The sequence below is a fragment of the Aquarana catesbeiana genome, linkage group LG01, assembly GCF_042186555.1.
Source record: "Aquarana catesbeiana isolate 2022-GZ linkage group LG01, ASM4218655v1, whole genome shotgun sequence".
In the NCBI taxonomy this organism is placed as follows: domain Eukaryota; kingdom Metazoa; phylum Chordata; class Amphibia; order Anura; family Ranidae; genus Aquarana; species Aquarana catesbeiana.
Window position 1 is genome coordinate 654,279,915 of NC_133324.1, and position 18,524 is coordinate 654,298,438.

General features: G+C 39.7%; 1 protein-coding gene across 6 annotated transcripts in view; it reads right to left on the reverse strand.

The window, feature by feature from the left end:
- The window catches only part of EMCN (endomucin), a 206,475-nt gene that overhangs the window by 115,517 nt on the left and 72,434 nt on the right, over positions 1–18,524 (reverse strand). For all 6 annotated transcript variants that reach the window (XM_073601557.1, XM_073601565.1, XM_073601535.1 and 3 more), the window contains exon 4: positions 3,794–3,901. In XM_073601557.1, coding sequence (XP_073457658.1) covers positions 3,794–3,901 — 108 coding nt within the window. The remainder of the gene's footprint in view (positions 1–3,793; positions 3,902–18,524) is intronic.

An 18,524-nucleotide genomic window follows, 5' to 3' on the forward strand; every position in this document is an offset into this window, starting at 1 on the left:
ATTTGTTGTACCCTCAGACACTAAGGGGTTGAATAAAATCTGTAATAAGTAAAAATAAAATTAAAGTAAGCAAGGTCTTCTCCCTATATAGCAAACAGAAAACAACGACTCCTGCGCACAGGTGGATCACCATATAGAGATGCGTCAACACAGGCTTTGCTGCCCTCAAGGATGGGGAATCCTAGTACAAACCGAAATAAAAGAAAAACAGGGGCGCACCAGCCTTGTGTAATAACTTTTTTTAAAAAAAGTTTATTAAAATAATTAAAAGAAACAACTCACAAGCAATGGGTGGAAGAGGCACAACACGAAGTGTACCGACAGCCAGCATGCGACTTTAGGATAAGCGATGCCTTCCAAAGATCGTGGAGAGATGCATACACATCACAATAAGCTAACGCATTTCAAAGGGAGAGTCCCTTCTTTATCAGAGCTATGCAATGATCCCTCTTCAGCAGTCACTCCTTATAAATGCCTGAGTATCAATGAAACAAGGGTGGGATATAAGGCTCCTCCCCCTCAGGGGATCCCTCCCTCTTAAGCACTCCAATTGGTGAACAGAGAATGGTTTGTGTAATAGATAGTGATAATAGTAATGATAGTATATATAAAAAATATATATATACATACACGTACATATACATACATATGCATACATATACACATGTACACATGCAGCATGAACCAAAACATATTATATATTGAGCATATACATATACACGTATACATATACGTATATATATGTATATGCTCAATATATAATATGTTTTGGTTCATGCTGCATGTGTACATGTGTATATGTATGCATATGTATGTGTATGTACGTGTATGTATATATATATTTTTTATATATACTATCATTACTATTATCACTATCTATTATACAAACCATTCTCTGTTCACCAATTGGAGTGCTTAAGAGGGAGGGATCCCCTGAGGGGGAGGAGCCTTATATCCCACCCTTGTTTCATTGATACTCAGGCATTTATAAGGAGTGACTGCTGAAGAGGGATCATTGCATAGCTCTGATGAAGAAGGGACTCTCCCTTCGAAACGCGTTAGCTTATTGTGATGTGTATGCATTTCTCCACGATCTTTGGAAGGCATCGCTTATCCTAAAGTCGCATGCTGGCTGTCGGTACACTTCGTGTTGTGCCTCTTCCACCCATTGCTTGTGAGTTGTTTCTTTTAATTATTTTGATAAACTTTTTAAAAAAGTTAATACACAAGGCTGGTGCGCCCCTGTTTTTCTTTTATTTCGGCTTCTCCCTATATATGCTGATGATTAGACCTCAATGTGGTGACTTGTTGGAGGGGGTTTGATGGAGGCTCTAGGGCCCTCCCCCCTACAACATTGGAGCCAGATGGGCTTTTTTGAGTTGCTTCAGTAATATGACCTTCTTTGATAAATTAAGTCGGCCTACCTGTCAGGACTCCTAAATGGCTCAGTCAGGCCGTTCGCTTTAAGACCCTCTTTAGCTCATTAAAGGGTTAGCCTTCATGTTATCTGGTTTTATTTATTTATTTTCATTTTGTACGCTTTTACATTGCATATGTTTTCATGACCACAAATCTTTACAACTATGGAGATGTTCATTTGTCTTCTTAAATAAATTTACATAAAAAAAACAAAAGAAACAAATAAAGTGTTTGTTTACATTGGTAAGTGTTTAATTAAAAATGTTTGTTTACCATAATTTATAAGTGTGTGTGTGTATTTTATATATATATATATATATATATATATATATATATATATATATATATACACACACACAGTAGCTCACAAAAGCAAGTACACCCCTCACATTTTTGAAAATATTTTATTATATCTTTTCATGTGACAACACTAAAGAAATGACACTTTGCTACAATGTAAAGCAGTGAGTGCACAGCTTGTATAACAGTGTAAATTTGCTGTCCCCTCAAAATAACTCAACACACAGCCATTAATGTCTAAACCACTGGCAACAAAAGTGAGTACACCCCTAAGTGAAAATGTCCAAATTAGGCCCAATTAGCCATTTCTCCTCTCAGGTGTCATGTGACTCGTTAGTGTTAAAAGGTCTTAGGTGTGAATGGGGAGCAGGTGTGTTAAATTTGGTATTATCGCTCTCACCCTCTTATACTGGTCACTGGAAGTTCAACATTGCACCTCGTGGCAAAGAACGCTCTGAGGATCTGAAAAAAAGAATTGTTGCTCTACATAAAGATGGCCTAGGCTATAAGAAGATTGCCAAGACTCTGAAACTGAGCTGCAGCATGGTGGCCAAGACCATACAGCGGTTTAACAGGACAGGTTCCACTCAGAACAGGCCTTGCTATGGTCAACCAGACAAGTTGAGTGCATGTGCTCAGTGTCATATCCAGAGATTGTCTTTGGAAAATAGATGTATGAGTGCTGCCAGCATTGCTGCAGAGGTTGAAGGGGTGGGGGGTCAGCCTGTCAGTGCTCAGACCATACGCCGCACGCTGCATCAAATTGGTCTGCAAGCCTCTTCTAAAGATGATGCACAAGAAACCCTGCAAACAGTTTGCTGAAGACAAGCAGACTAAGGACATGGATTACTGGAACCATGTCCTGTGGTCTGATGAGACCAAGATAAACTTATTTGGTGCAGATGGTGTCAAGCGTGTGTGGTGGCATCCCGGTGAGGAGTACAAAGACAAGTGTGTCTTCCCTACAGTTAAGCATGGTGGTGAGAGTGTCATGGTTTGGGGCTGCATGAGTGCTGCCGGCACTGGGGAGCTACAGTTCATTAAGGGAACCATGAAAGCCAACATGTACTGTGACATACTGAAGCAGAGCATGATCCCCTCCCTTCGAAGACTGGGCCGCAGGGCATTATTCCAACATAACGACCCCAACACACACATCCAAGTCGACCACTGCCTTGCTAAGGAAGCTGAAGGTAAAGGCGATGGACTGCCCAGCATGTCTCCAGACCTAATCCCTATTGAGCATCTGTGGGGCATCCTCAAACAAAAGGTGGGGGAGCTCAAGGTCTCTAACATCCACCAGCTCCGTGATGTCGTCATGGAGGATTGGAAGAGGACTCCAGTGGGAACCTGTGAAGCTCTGGTGAACACCATGCCCAAGAGGGTTAAGGCAGTGCTGGAAAATAATGGTGGCCACAGAAAATATTGACATTTTGGGCCCAATTTGGACATTTTCACTTAGGGGTGTACTCACTTTTTTTGCCAGCGGTTTAGACATTAATGACTGTGTGTTGAATTATTTTGAGGGGACAGCAAATTTACACTGTTATACAAGCTGTACACTCACTACTTTACATTGTAGCAAAGTTTAATTTCTTCAGTGTCGTCTCATGAAAAGATATAATAAAATAATTACAAAAATGTGAGGGGTGTACTCACTTTTGTGAGATACTGTATATATACACACGTGTTTGAGTTTTGCGGTACACATCCTAATGCAATAGGCTGCACACACCTATTTTCCCAATGTTCTGCAAGTACTGAAAATAACCAATGATGTTCCAGAAATATAGCATGCTCCTAACTTCCTCTTTGACATAACAATGAAGTGTATTTTTGGCTTGCACTGTCCGCCCTGGCTACTTCATTTTTGATTAATATTACAAAGAAAACAGATATCCCCTCATCTCCATAAGCTCTCCTTGTGCACAGGCAGAGAGATCAGGAAGTTCAGCTCATAATATTACTGGCAAAATCTATAGATATTTTGCATCCATATTTAGCAGACCAAAAGGGAGCAAAAAGGAGGAGTTCATTAGGGTTATGGTTTACATATACTTTTCTTTTTTTTTACCTTTAGGAGTGGATACAGTGCTAAAAATTGGGCTCCTTGATGTGCTGGTGCTCGCAGCATTTACGGCAGTGACTGATGGACTAGTGCCAGTTTTAGGGCTGCTTTGATCTGTGAAAGGAAGGGAACATTTATTCTTTTATTTTGCCTTCGTAATATTGTTATTCCTCTGTAAATTTACGCATTCACTTTATAATTGTACATCATATTTACAGATAAACAAAGGTAATAATTAGACAATCCAGCACAGTCTGCCTTAAAAGTACACAATGGACAAAAAAGAGAAACAGAAGAAGTGCGAGGCAAAACAAATGTAATCATTAAAGTTAAATATACCGCAATACACGAGGTATTAATCTTTGGAAATTGTTCCATCTTATTGCAAAGACAAAAGATGTTAAGAAGTCTTTGTATCTATTGAGGACAATTCTTCCATTCATAAGAAATAATTTGTGTATATAAGTCTTGCAAAGACAGAATTTTTACAGTTCTCCAAAAAATGTAGCATTTTAGCAACTAGAATTTTTACATCCGTAATCACAGATTTTTTAAAAATCTTTGTGAAAATAATGAGGGATTAAAGGAATGCCCAAATAAAGTTAAAGCTTTGTTAATATGTATTTTAAGATTAGGAACTTCTTTACAGAGATGGAAGATGGAAGATTTGCCTTTAGTTGGGTGTAAAGCCACTCACAAAAGCTTGTACCAAGATTTTGTCCACAGAACTTGCAACTAGAATGAGATGACTCTGCTAGATTCCAGATGGCTAAAGCCTAGTACACACAGGCCAAATATCGGGTGGCATCCACCATTCAAAAGATACCGGCCGACAATCGGCCCATGTGTTCTGTCGAAGGGGCATGACCAAAAAAGGTCTGCCGATCCACTTCCAATCAGCCTATGGCTGAGAGCGCTGACTGAGTGTTCTGGTGGGGGCCTCCCTCCTGTCAGAACACAATGGCACAGCAAGGGAGATTGCTGTACTAATATTGCAAAGTGGCTCCTCCTGAGCTGTCAGTTTTTTTTCGTTCATCCCTACTGGGTTGACCGTAAAAAAACTAGTAGTATGCACTAGGCTTAAGACTATATACTGTATATACAGTATATTTTATATATATATATATATATATATATATATATATATAAAATTACAGTTGTGCTCATAAGTTTACATACCCTGGCAGAATTTGGGATTTCTTGGCCATTTTTCAGATAATATAAATAACACAAAAACATTTCTTTCATTCATGGTTAGTGTTTGGCTGAAGCCATTTATTATCAATCAACTGTGTTTATGATTTAAAAAGAGTAATGGCAAGAGAAACTACCCAAATGACCCTGATGAAAAGTTTACATACCCCAGTTCTTAATACCGTGTAATGCCCCCTTTAACCTTAATGACAGCTTGAAGTCTTTTGTGGTATTTGTAGATGAGGCTCTTTAATTTCTCAGATGGTAAAGCTGTCCATTCCTCTTGGCAAAAAGTCTCCAGTTCCTGTTAATTTTTGGGCTGTCTTGCATGAACTGCACGCTTGAGATCTCCCCAGAGTGGCTCAATGATATTGAAGTCAGGAGACTGAGATGGCCACTCCAGAACCTTTACATTATTCTGCTGTAGCTAATGACAGGTCTTGTCATTTTGGCCTTGTGGCCTTGTGTTTTGGATCATTGTCATGTTGGAATGTCCAAGTACGTCCCACGCACAGCTTTCTGGCTGATGAATCCAAATGTTCCTCCAGTATTTTTTGATAACATACTGCATTCATCTTGCCAATAATTTTGACCAAATTTCCTGTGCCTTTGTAGCTCACACATCCCCAAAACATGACTCTTTTCTAAATGTAGCATTTATGTTTGCGGCCAAAAAGCTCAATTTTGGTCTCATTACTCCAAATGACTTTGTGCCAGAAGGTTTGAGGCTTGTCTCTGGATAATTTGGGGCATTTGCATAGTAATGGCTTTCTGCTGGTGGCTTGACCATGCAGCCCATCTTTTCTCAAGTGCCTCCTTATTGTGCATCTTGAAACAGCCACACCACATGTTTTCAGAGAGTCCTGTATTTCACCTGAAGTTATTTGTGGGTTTTTCTTTGCATCCCAAACAATTTTCCTGGCAGTTGTGGCTGAAATTTTAGTTGGTCTACCTGACCGTGGTTTGGTTTCAACAGAACCCCTCATTTTCCACTTCCTGATTAGAGTTTGAACACTGCTGATTGGCATTCTCAATTCCTTGGATATCTTTTTATATCCCTTTCCTGTTTTATACAGTTCAACTACCTTTTCCCACAGATCCTTTGACAATTCTTTTGCTTTCCCCATGACTCAGAATCCAAAAACGCCAGTGCAGCACTGGATGAAAGATGCTAGGGTCTGTCAGGAGTCCAGAAACTCATTGACCTTTTATATACACACACTAATTACAAGCAAACAGATCACAGGGGAGGATGGTTACCTTTAATAGCCATTCAAACCCCTTTGTGTCAACTTGTGTGCATGTTATCAGGCAAAAATCACCAGGGTATGTAAACTTGTGATTAGGATCATTTGTATAGTTTCTGTTGTCATTATGATTTAAAAAAGAGTAAACACAGTTGATTGATAATAAATGGCTTCAGCCAAACACTGACCATGAGTGATAGAAATGTTTTTGTGTTATCATTCATATTCTCTGAAAAATGGCCAATAAATAATAAATCCTGCCAGGGTATGTAAACTTATGAGCACAACTGTATATATATCAAAGACTATTACTAATAGTTTAAATTGTATAGCATGCATGATCCATGTCTGGTTGGGCAACACATCTCAAGTTACTGAAGATTGCCAGGAGAAAACTCTGGATTTCCTATTAAAGAAATTAGAAGCAAATAAGGATTGGAAATGATTCAGTTTCTTAGTAGGGGCAATTCAGAAGTGCTAGTCTTATTAATTATTTCATGCAGTATTTAATTAATTTGGCTATTTTTTCTGTATCCCTAGAAAGAGAAAATTGTATATCCAATCTATACTTCATATACCATTCCAATAATCAAATCACATACTTAAATGACAACAATTTTCATTTAATAGGAGTTTGAAAATAAAATAAAAATAATATTTTACAAAAATACCCTTAGGCCCCTTTCACACGGACGATCCGTTCAGGTCCCCCTGTCAGTTTTTTAGGCGGACCTAAACAGACACTCCATAGACCTCTATGGAGGGTTGGATGTCAGTGGTGACATGTCCGCTGACATCCGACTCGCTCCGATCCGAAAAAGTATGACGGAGGAAAAACCTACTTTTCCATCCGTCTGCAGATCGGATCGGGTGACGACGGACTCTACGGTCCGCCGTCATCTGATCCCCCATAGGGGAGAGCGGCGCTCTGACAGGTCCGTTGCTGCACAGTGTGCAGAGACAGACCTGTCATCTGCCTGCTCAGCGGGGATCGACGGAGCGATCCCCAGCTGAGCAGAGCGGGCTCCGTACACGGACACGTCCATGTGAAGGAGCCCTAAATGTGTAGAAATTTTAAGTGTGGCTATCCAACAAAGATAAATGAACACAATTTGTGATAAAGCAATTTGTGAAAAAAATTATATTTTGCACACCCTGTTCTTCTAGTGTCCCTGCAGCCTGTCAGAAGTTTCACATTATCAGAGACATGCTTTTTCACTCCTACCTTTGATGATTGTAATAAATTGATAGGGAGCCAGGTGAAGGAACAGGCTCCCCTTCAAGGAACAGCTTGCACCTACACTAACATAGTGCTGCATAAATAATGATCAGGCCTAGGCAAAAGTAAGCAGTTGAAGAATGCCTACTGTGCAGTGTTGCCACCTTTCCTTCAAGCGAAAACCTGAACACTTTAGCAGTGCAGGGCAATTTTTTTTTTCTCGTAGTATACACTATAGTATTTTAAAAGACCTGGGACACCTTGGGTGGCTCAAGGATAGTAGTAATGGAGTGCGCCATGGCGAACAGTGCACCTGGCCAAATTGCTCTTGCTGACATCATCACCCCCCCCCAGTGATGCCGAACCTGCCCCCAGACAGCCGTCCACAGCTCCCAGATGGCAGCAGATTTTTATGTGACTATCTTGGTTACTTGGGGAGCCACAGCCCTGTCTGACTAATGTGTCCGGTCTTTAGGCGGACTGAAACCCGGACACATAAAACCCAGACTGTCCAGGTGAATCCTGGACAGATGACTACCCTACTACTGTTAGCAATATTTTTTTTCACAACTGACCTGTCTTGCAGTGTTTGAAGGATAAGGTTGCTTGTGTCTGGGACAACTTTAAAGTTAATTCTCTCAGTTAAGCCTCTAAACTATCGTGGGTCCTTGTTTCCCAGTACTGTGTTTCGTTCTGTATGATAAGTCCAAACCTATGTACCTTTCACAGTCTACAGGCAACTGTCCCCTAATCTCTCATGCATGCCTCCTCCTGGATTGTTCAAACATGGTGTATTTTAGGAGCTCATCTGTAATCTGTACCACCACCCGGCAGTTACTCAGCACTGTGGAATGGAAATGCAACAGCTCACACACACACAGAGTCTGGCTTAGCGCTAAGCTTCATAAGGCAGAACATCCCTTTATACCTGGTTTCCCATAGTTACCATTCTTACTGAATTTAGTTTCTGTTATAGCTTCAGTCACCTTGATTAAGAATATCTGCTGCCTGCTCTCGCCTTCTCTGAGCTTGATGCTGCCTAAGTTCTTCAGGCAGGCAACTCTAACATTTACCATCATCACCTCCAGTGAAAGCTATATACATCTAGAACAACAGTATCAGCAAAAGCTCTCTGACACTTTCTGGTGACATAAAGCATCCTCATTATATCTTCGATAAATTTTATGCTGAAAAGGGAAATTTAATGGAAGAAAGTGAAGTGTGAAGTGTGAAGAAAAGGGCTATTATCCTTTTAGCCACAAGCCCCATTTTAACTTTCAAGGCTATAGGCTTTTTACTTTTTAACAGTAAAGATTTGATGCAGATTCTCTTTCAGTCATACCTTAAAACAAGGATGTAATCGGAATTCTACGAACATTTTAGCTTGCATTTAAATGGTACCAGAGGTGCTGGTCTTATCTCTTTTTAATGCTGCTAGGCTCTGTTCTTCAGAATAGTAATTTGCCATTTTTACTGAAGGGGCAAAAGTATGTAGGATTATTTAAAATCAGCATTAGGATCTTGATAGCATGGTATCATGGGCAGCTACATAACACAGGAAAATGAATGTTGAAATATATGAGGTTCTGGATCTAGCATTCCATACTGGTTAACAATAATTTAAGCAACATCAATTCATGCAAAATCAAACAAAACTTTGGATCTAATAAACAGGATAAAAAAATGATAATAATATAGTATTGCCTGTGTAAAAAAAATTACTTGTAAGGCAACATCTAGAATATGGGACCCAATTTTGGGCACTACACTGTAAAACATTTTAGAGAGGGTTCAGAGCTAGGCAATTAAAGTAATAAAAGGGGAATAAAATGTCACTTACAGTTAAAGATAAGAAAGGTTGGGTATGCTCAGTTTGGAGAAAACCTGCCTTAGGCAGGCCGTACATGGTGCAAATTTCCTTCCTGCAACCATGTGTAAAGACAGTGATTATCGCTAGCGGCTATAGCAGCTGCCAGCGATAATCGTAAGAGAATCCGGCAGGCTGGTTGTACCCAAGCTGATCAACAGATCAACTTGGTACATTCAGCCTGCCCATTAATGGTTCGAATCTTGGCCACTTCCTGTTGAATCGGCCGAGATTCAAACCGTGTATGGTCGGGCTTTAGATGCATCTGAAAGCCCAGTTAAAGTAATAGAAATAATTAAATAAATAAACAAATATTCAGTCAATAGACTAATAACCTAAATTTAACAGCTTCACCTCTACTTTTTAGTGACATTGGCTCTCTATATAATTTTGTGGTCTATGTTTGACCACTCTGTTCAAGGTACACTACCTGATTTGGTCAATCACACCTTTCACCTATACCAACATAGAGCTCAGCAGTGAGAGAGCAGAAAGTAACATTTTTACTAAGATATAAGAATATTTTAAGGCAGAGAAGAAATGGCGGTTCAAATATCTGCTTAATATAACCACATTCCTAAGATACATGGAAAATCATAGTTTCCCCCTCTATAGTGGGACTTCAAAGTCATTTAAACCAAGGTTTGCATTCAAATTCAAAGTTTAACTATACCAGGTTGGTTTACAAATAGTTTTATTGTGTATTGTATTTTTGATAAATATATGTTTTTCTACTTTTTGTAAACCAACCTGGTATAATTATTAACACAAAACTTGGTTACTCTCTTATGCCTTTAAAGTCCCACTATAGGGGGAGAAACTATGTCTTTTTAATATTTTAAGGCATTGCCGTGTTCACATTTTAAAAAGCATACCAGATGGTGGCAGGGTGCAAAAAATGTGTGAGACTTCAATTGGGATTTAATTAACATTTTTTAATTCATCCAAGCCTAGTATGAAGATTTAGCATAGATACTTTTTTATCCCAAGGACTATACAAAGAATAGCGGAACATGAAAGAAAAAGATTTTTCTATGATTTTAAGAAGGAATATTTACAGTAACAATTAGCTGTCAAATGTTTTACCAGATAAGCTAGAAAAGCCAAACAATACTGGTATTTAAAAAAAAAGACTTGATATTTTTCTTGCAACTAATAATATCTAGAGGTATTCTCAACAAGGGATTTGAGATAACTCACCCTGGGAGTCTTGAAATAATTTGTATTCCTTTTATAAGGAAAAGTTGATAGCAGCCACACTGCTGCCTTCCTTTGGAGCAGAACCACAGAAATCAATGGAAGATTGAACTTGATGGACTTTGGTCTTATTCTAAGCCTTATTAACTGTCTAGCTATGTATACACTATATTGTCAAAAGTATTGTGACGCCTACCTTTACATACACATAAACTGTAATGGCACCCCAGTCTTAGTCCGTAGGGTTCAATATTGCGTTGGTCCACCCTTTGCAGCTATAACAGCTTCAACTCTTCTGGGAAGGCTGTCCACAAGGGTTAGAAGTGTCTATGGAAATTTTTGACCATTCTTCCAGAAGCGCATTTGTGAGGTCAGGCACTGATGTTGAAAGAGAAGGCCTGGCTCGCACTCTCTGCTCTTGGTCATTCCAAAGGTGTTCTATTGGGTTGTGGTCATATTTAACCCTACGGACTAAGACTGGGATGCCATTAAAGTTCATGTGCGTGTAAAGGCAGTCGTTCCAATACTTTTGACAATATAGTGTATGTAACAATGATCATTCAAGAAGGAACCACAGCGATTGGCTTCAGCATGTTAGACTTTACTTGTATACTGATACTGGATCCAGGTGGTACGGCGATTGGAAGTTTTGCAAGGACAAAACCTTGACCCTTACAAATGTCATCTCTGCCTCTTTGTTTATTTTGGATGCAGCTCCTGACTGCTTATGCAATTCCAAGTAATACGATAGAAAGTCAGTAAACTGCAAGTGTATACCTACAACGGAAGGAAATGGTTGCTAAGAAAAAAAACATTCAATTCAATTTATCTTTAATACAGGATTTAGATAATCCTTTGCCGTCATCTATGCAAAATTAATAGGCGCTTCTGACAGGAATATACCAGCTTGTCGTATTTTTTTTGCAACCTCCCATTCATGCTTTAATGTGCATCAACAAGGCTGCACTTAGTTCCAAGAAATCGCAATACTAAGGAACCAAGGAACACATTTCTGGCATTTTTTTCAATCTTATAGTTGAAGCTGTTTAGACAATAAAGGGATAATGATACAGATATGTGCAACAGCAGGAATTTAGAAAAGATTACAGTAAGCTGCAGAAGATGTGTGCCAAAAAGAAAATTAGAGCCACTCAGCAAGTACTGTAGAATGTGTCCTCTGATTTAGATTGCAGGCAAACATTTCATATTTGACTGCAATATACCTTTAAATAGTACTCCTATTCAAAAAGGGGATTATGTGTAATCAACCCAGTTCACACACTTGAATATAATTTCCTAGCCATGTCTAGTAAGATGAGCATAGCTCATTAGAGAACAACCTGTTTACCAAGTTTTTTAAAAGGTTAATAAATGGCCTATAACAGATGTAACCTATTGACCCAGTATGCCCACACTCACACATGCTAATTATAGTTAATATTAGCAAAAGATGATATCTTTGCTTATAGTGCTTTCTTTAACAACACTGCCAATTAATCTAATAAAAATTCTTCAACACAACCTTGAGCAATATGTTTAAATGTATCTGAAAATCATCTGATTTTGACAAATTCTGTAAGAATCAATGGCGAGAAATTCAGGTAGTTCTTAATAGCACTACTTTTACAAAGTGCCACTATTATTGCTCCAAATTCATTAAATACTTCAAGTTCTTATATAACAAAACTGGAGGTAATTTGGACCAATTGTAACTTGGCATACAGACACAGGCAGAGTGCCTATCTCTGTACTTTGTGTGAAAGGTGACATACACTATATTGTCAAAAGTGCCTGCCTCCCAGTGTGTCTATGAGAATGTTTGACCATTCTTCCAGAAGCGCATTTGTGAGGTCAGGCACTGATGTTGACATTTTGGACATTTTCACGCTCCCAACTTTGTGGGAACAGTTTGGGGATGGCCCCTTCCTGTTCCAACATGACTGTGAACCAGTGCACAAAGCAAGGTCCATAAAGACATGGATGAGTAAGTTTGGGGTGGAGGAACTTGACTGGCCTGCACAGAATCCTGATCTCAACCCAATACAACACCTTTGGGCTGAATTAGAGCAGATACTGCGAATCAGGCCTTCTCATTCAACATCAGTGCCTGACCTCACAAATGCCCTTCTAGAAGAGTGGTCAAACATTCCCATAGACACACTCCTAAACCTTGAACAGCCTTCCCAGAAGAGTTGAAGCTGTTATAGCTGCAAAGGGTGGGCCAACTCAATACTGAGCCCTACAGACTAATACTGGGATGCCATTAAAGTTCATGTGCATTTAAAGGCAGGCGTCCCAATACTTTTGACAATATAATGTATTTGCTGCCACAAGCCCTCCCTTCTCCACTCCATTCCACTTGTTAAGGATGCTGTAGGTTTCACCACTGTCAGATATCTAGCAACCAGTGATGCTGACAGTGGGTCTAGCATGATGGGGAAGCTGAAAACCTAGTTCCCCATCAGGTGTACCCTCTCTTTATGATTGACAGCAAGCAGTGGGTGGATTATATAGCCAATAGTAGGCTGTCTTTAGGCTATGGATCTGCCAATTGCCTGCTGTCAATCACAAGAGGAGCAGACCTATTGGGTAACCCAAATATCAACTTCTTCTTGAAGCTCTGCCAACTTCTTGGCACTGCACTGTTTGTGTGACAGCTACAGCAGCAGGAGGGAGCTCAGCTGCACTGAGGACAGAGTGTTTTTGACGTAGTGACTGCTCAAAATGGGTACATGAATCTGTCGCTTGCTCTGACATTTGTGGTGTGGAGGGATGATAGAAATCTAAAGTGTGTAGACACTTTTTGAATTCCCCTGAATAAGTAAAATATTATCTCATTGAATACATTTAGCAGAGGACAGTAGTCTACGCATCTAGACGTAGTGAAGACGACTTGCTGAAGTTCAAACAGAGCATCAGAATGGGGAAGAAAGGAGTTTTAAGTGACTAAATGTGATATGGTTGTTGGTGCCAGACAGTCTGGTCTGAGTATTTAAAAAACTGCTGATCTACTGTGATTTTCATGCACAACCATCATTAGGGTTTATAGAGAATGGTCCTAAAGAAAATATCCAGTGAGCAGCAGTTTTTGTAGATGAACATGCCTTGTTGATGTCAGATACAGAGGAAAATGGGCAGATTCGAGATGATAGAAAGACAACAGTAACTCAAATAACCACTCATTACAATCAAGGTATGCAGAATACCATCTCTGAACGCACAACACATCGAACCTTGAAGCAGATGGGCTAAAGCAGAAGAAGACCACACCGGGTGCCAATCCTGTCAGCTAAGAACAGGAAACTGAGGCTACAATTCGCACAGGCTTTCCAAAATTGGACAATAGAAGATTGGAAAAATATTGCCTGGTCTGATGAGTCTCGATTTCAGCTGCGACATTCAGAAGGTAGGATCAGAATTTGGTGTAAACAACATGAAAGCATGGATCCATCCTGCCTTGTATCAAGAGTTCATGCTGGTGGTGGTGGTGTAATGGATATTTTCTTGGCACACTTTGGGCCCTTTAGTACCAATTGATCATCATTTAAACGCATTGGCCTACCTGAGTATTGTTGCTGACCATGTCCATTTATGACTGCAGTGTACCCATCTTCTGATGGCTATTTCCAGCAGGATAATACACCATGTCACAAAGCTCAAATCATCTCAAACTGACAATGAGTTCACTTTACTCCAATGGCCTTGGCAGTCACCAGATCTCAATCCAATAAAGCACCTTTGGGATGTGGTGGGACAGGAAAGTCGCAGCATGGATGTGCAGCCAACAATTCTGCAGCAACTGCGTGATGCTATCATGTCAATATGGACCAACATCTCTATGGAATATTTCCAACACCTTGTTGAATCTATGCCAGGAAGAATTAAGGCAGTTTTGAAGGCAAATGGGGGCCAACCCGGTACTAGCAAGATGTACCTAATAAAGTAGCCGGTGAGTGTATATAGAAGGGTTCTTCAAAAAATCTCTGCACTTTTTTTATAAGTCATCCACCACAGCATGACAACTTTTATACAACTCTTATACTAAACTGGAAGGTCAGCTGGCTTGCTAGACAGACTAGTTACATGACACTCTCAGATATGACCAATTACTACTCCTCCCACCCTCACCATTTCCAACGAAAATATAAAAGTGCAGAAACGTTTTTGAACAGTATACTGTATATATATTGTATGTGCTATCCTGAAGACTGTCAGTGTAGCTGTCTGCCCGTACCTCGTATGGGCAGGCAGTTACTGAATGACAGAGAGGATCAATGAACTACCAAGAGCGCTCATCAGAACTTAGGGAATGAATGACACAGTCCAGATGGGTGGACATAGGTCGGGTGGGCGAGGTGCCCGCATGGCTGTGCTTTAAAAAAATTATAACAGCGGGTGTGGGGAGAGTTTTCCCGGCCCACTGTCATAACAGGGGCTGCTCAGTTAGTAACATGTTAAATGTTACACCTTAAATGTGGGTGTAACATATTACAAAAAGTGAACAATTACAAGATTTCCTGGAGAGTAATGGCATTTTAATGAGCGATTGTTGCTTTGACCTTTAATGTGTAAGTTCACCTTTGCAGAAAAAAATGTAAAGGTGAACTAATACCCCCTACACTCTCCTTACCTCCCACAGGCCCCACCATCCACGCATCCTGGTGCAGGGTCCTGTGGTTTGAAAACCATGCTGTTCTTCCTCCTCTTTCCCTAGAGATGCCAGGACAGATCAGAATGGATCACACGTGACCACGCTGACCAATCATAAATATGTCCCGGCATCCCTAGGGAAAGAAGAGGAATAACAGCACAGTTTTTAAATTCAAGGACCCCTGCTCTGGGCTGCGTGGATGGTGAAACTGTATCACTCATGGAGTTAGGTGCAGTGGGGACCTGGGGGAGGTGAGAAGGGTGTAGGGGGTGTTAGTTTGCCTTTTATTTTTTTTCTGCAAAGGTGAACTTACACTTTAAAGGGAGGTCAAAGTAACAATCACTCAGTAAAATGCCATTACTCTCAAGGAAATCTTGTAATTGTTAACCTTTTGTAAAATTGCACACCAATAGTTAGGATGTAACATGTAACAAGATACTAACTGAGCAGCCCCCATTGTGACAGTGGACCGGGGATCCTCTCCCACCACCCGCTGTCATTTAAAAAAACTGCGGCCGTGCAGGGCTCCACCTACCAGGCCTGCATTCACCCACGGGGCCTGCGTCATTCATTTACAGAGTTCTCATGAGCGCTCTTGGTAGTACATTGATCCTTTCTGTCATTCAGTAACTGCCTGCCCGTATGAGGTAAGGGCAGACAGTTACACTGATAGTCTGCAGGTACCTGAGATTGCACCCCCGATCTGCGGATTGCGTGTGCAATGCTTTACAGGCTCCTAATAGAAAAAATAATATATGCACATTTTTGTACCTGCAAAAAGATGTGGATTTATTTTTTATTTTTCTTAAAAGGTGAACTTTTCCTTTAAGACTCCTTTTGCTCACTTGAGTAGGGCGTTTATAATGCCTATCCCAGACATGCACAGTTAGAATAGATTATCGCAGATGTGCACAGTTGAACTTGACTATTCGTGATTTGCACAGTTGGAGTGAACTATCATATATGTGAACAATTAGAATGGGTTATTCCAAGTGTGATTAGTTAGAATGAACTATCTCAGATGTGCAGGGTTAGAATGGACTATTCCAGATGTGCAAAACTAGAATAAACTATCCCAGATGTACTCAGTTAGACTGGATTATCCCAGATATGTACAGTTAGAATGTACTATTCTTGGTGTGCATAATAAAAATGATAGTACATATTTAAACTATGATTTTAGATGGGCAGAATTGGGAAACTGGGATTGTGAACTGTACGTTTTACTTAATCAGGTTACAAAGACCCTTAAGCCCCGTATACAGGATCAGAGAATCCTATGGAAAATACTGCTTTTGAAGCGATCAGATGATAATCGGATCATTAGTGCAGAGCTTACGAGAGCCGTTCATCTGATATTATTCAATCGGACATGCACAAATTTATTTTTTTTCGTACGATGCCAGATCGTACGACTTTCGTTTAATCAGAACAGCTATTGTTCGAAAATGCAATACAAATGCATTACAACACATAACATCACTTCCGAATTTTTATTCTATCGTACGGGAATTTTCGTGACTTTAGTAAACTCATCAGATTCGATCTGCGATTAGCATGCAAAAAAAATGGATGATCATTTGTCCGATAATCTCATCGTGTGTACCAGGCATTAGACTGCATTTACACCTGAGCATTTTGCTTTCAGGCAGAAAGTCGCGCGGTTTTACTGCGATTTTGATGCAATTTTTACCGTGATTTTGGACAGGTCAAAAGGTCACCAATGTAAAAAGAAGAAAAACGCCTGTAATCTGCACAGAAAGAAGCTCATGTACTTTTTTGAGCTTCAGGTGTTTTGCTTCAGGCTACAAAAATGCTTAGATGTGAACAGGGGCCATTTAAATAAATGGGATTTTGATGTTTGGGCATTTTACGAGTGTTTTACGAGCTGAAACTGCTCAGGTGTGAATGCAGCCTTATGGAATGGCCTTGAGAACAAATTGATATTTTCGCAGACATGTCTATATTCACTGTGTCCATTTAAAAGGTAATTTCACTGGAAACAGTTTTTCAGTTTTTGGTCTATATGGACAGTTTCCGCACTTGAGTTTTCGGAGTGAGTGCGGAGTTCTGCATTTGAGTTTTCTCATGCCTACTTTGGCTATATTGAGGGGGTTTCAATTCTCTCAGTTGGATTTTTATCATTTGTTTTATATTATGGAAATCCAACATTAGGTGGAGGAAGGCAGTGAGCGGTAACACCTAAGACCCCCATAGGGACAGAAATAGAGTTGGGATCTCTGGCAGGGAAATTTAATTGTTGTGGTACTAAAGACATATGGGGGGGGGCTTATTTATGAAAGGCAAATGCACTTTGCACTACAAATGCACTGCAAGTGCACTTGAAAGTGCAGTCGCTGTAGATCGCTGTAAATCTAAAGGGGAAGCTCTGAAATGAGCGGAAGCTCTGCTGATTTTATCATCCAATCATGTGCAAGCAAAAATGCTGTTTTTTATTTTCCTTGCATGTCCCCCTCAGATCTACAGTGACTGCACTTCCCAGTGCACTTGCAGTGCACTTGTAGTGCAAAGTGGATTTGCCTTTAGTAAATAACCCCCATAATGTGCCAGGGACCACCTCCGCCTGCCATGCTCAACTAATATACCTTTTTCAGGTGGACTGACTCTTTACATTTCAGATGTTCATACCTTAATGAAATGTACCTTTGTACTTTTCAATTGTAATGAATGGATCATTTCATAATCCATTCTCATTCAAAATTCAGCTGCTTAGTTATTAGGATAAAGGTCTCTTGCATATAACTATAAAAGAGAAACATATGGCAGCATTTGAATTACCAGGTGTAACTCTAAGCTTAGTTAATTTGCAAGAGCATTCTTTGTTTGATTGTCTGTCGGATCCAGAACAACAGTATAATTGGGTGTTGCATCAATTGTTTAATCAAGCAAAGAACTAAATGAGTTGTGACTTAGAAGATTCAATCCTTATGACTCTACCATTACAACATGCACATTATAGGATCTATATTTATTTTACAGCAGTACATATAATAAATAATAATAATGTGTTCCTTTTACATTTGCATCATTTAAATGAATGACTATGTCTTTGCTGCTTTCTTTGGGACTTTATAGTTATTATTTTGACCTTCTTGTCATATTCAGGTGTGCAAATATGAACGATGTACAAAAGTGTAAGGGACTTGCTTGATGGAAAAGAATATTTGTATTAGCTGAGAACATACTGCATAGTCATTGGAGTATTAAAACCCCTAAATACAATAAATATATGGGTCACTTAAGAGAAAACCTCAAAATTCAAATAAGTCCAATAAGTGCAGTCAGCTTCCAAAGAAGCAAGGTGCATCATAGTAAGTTATACAATACTCTTCTATATACAG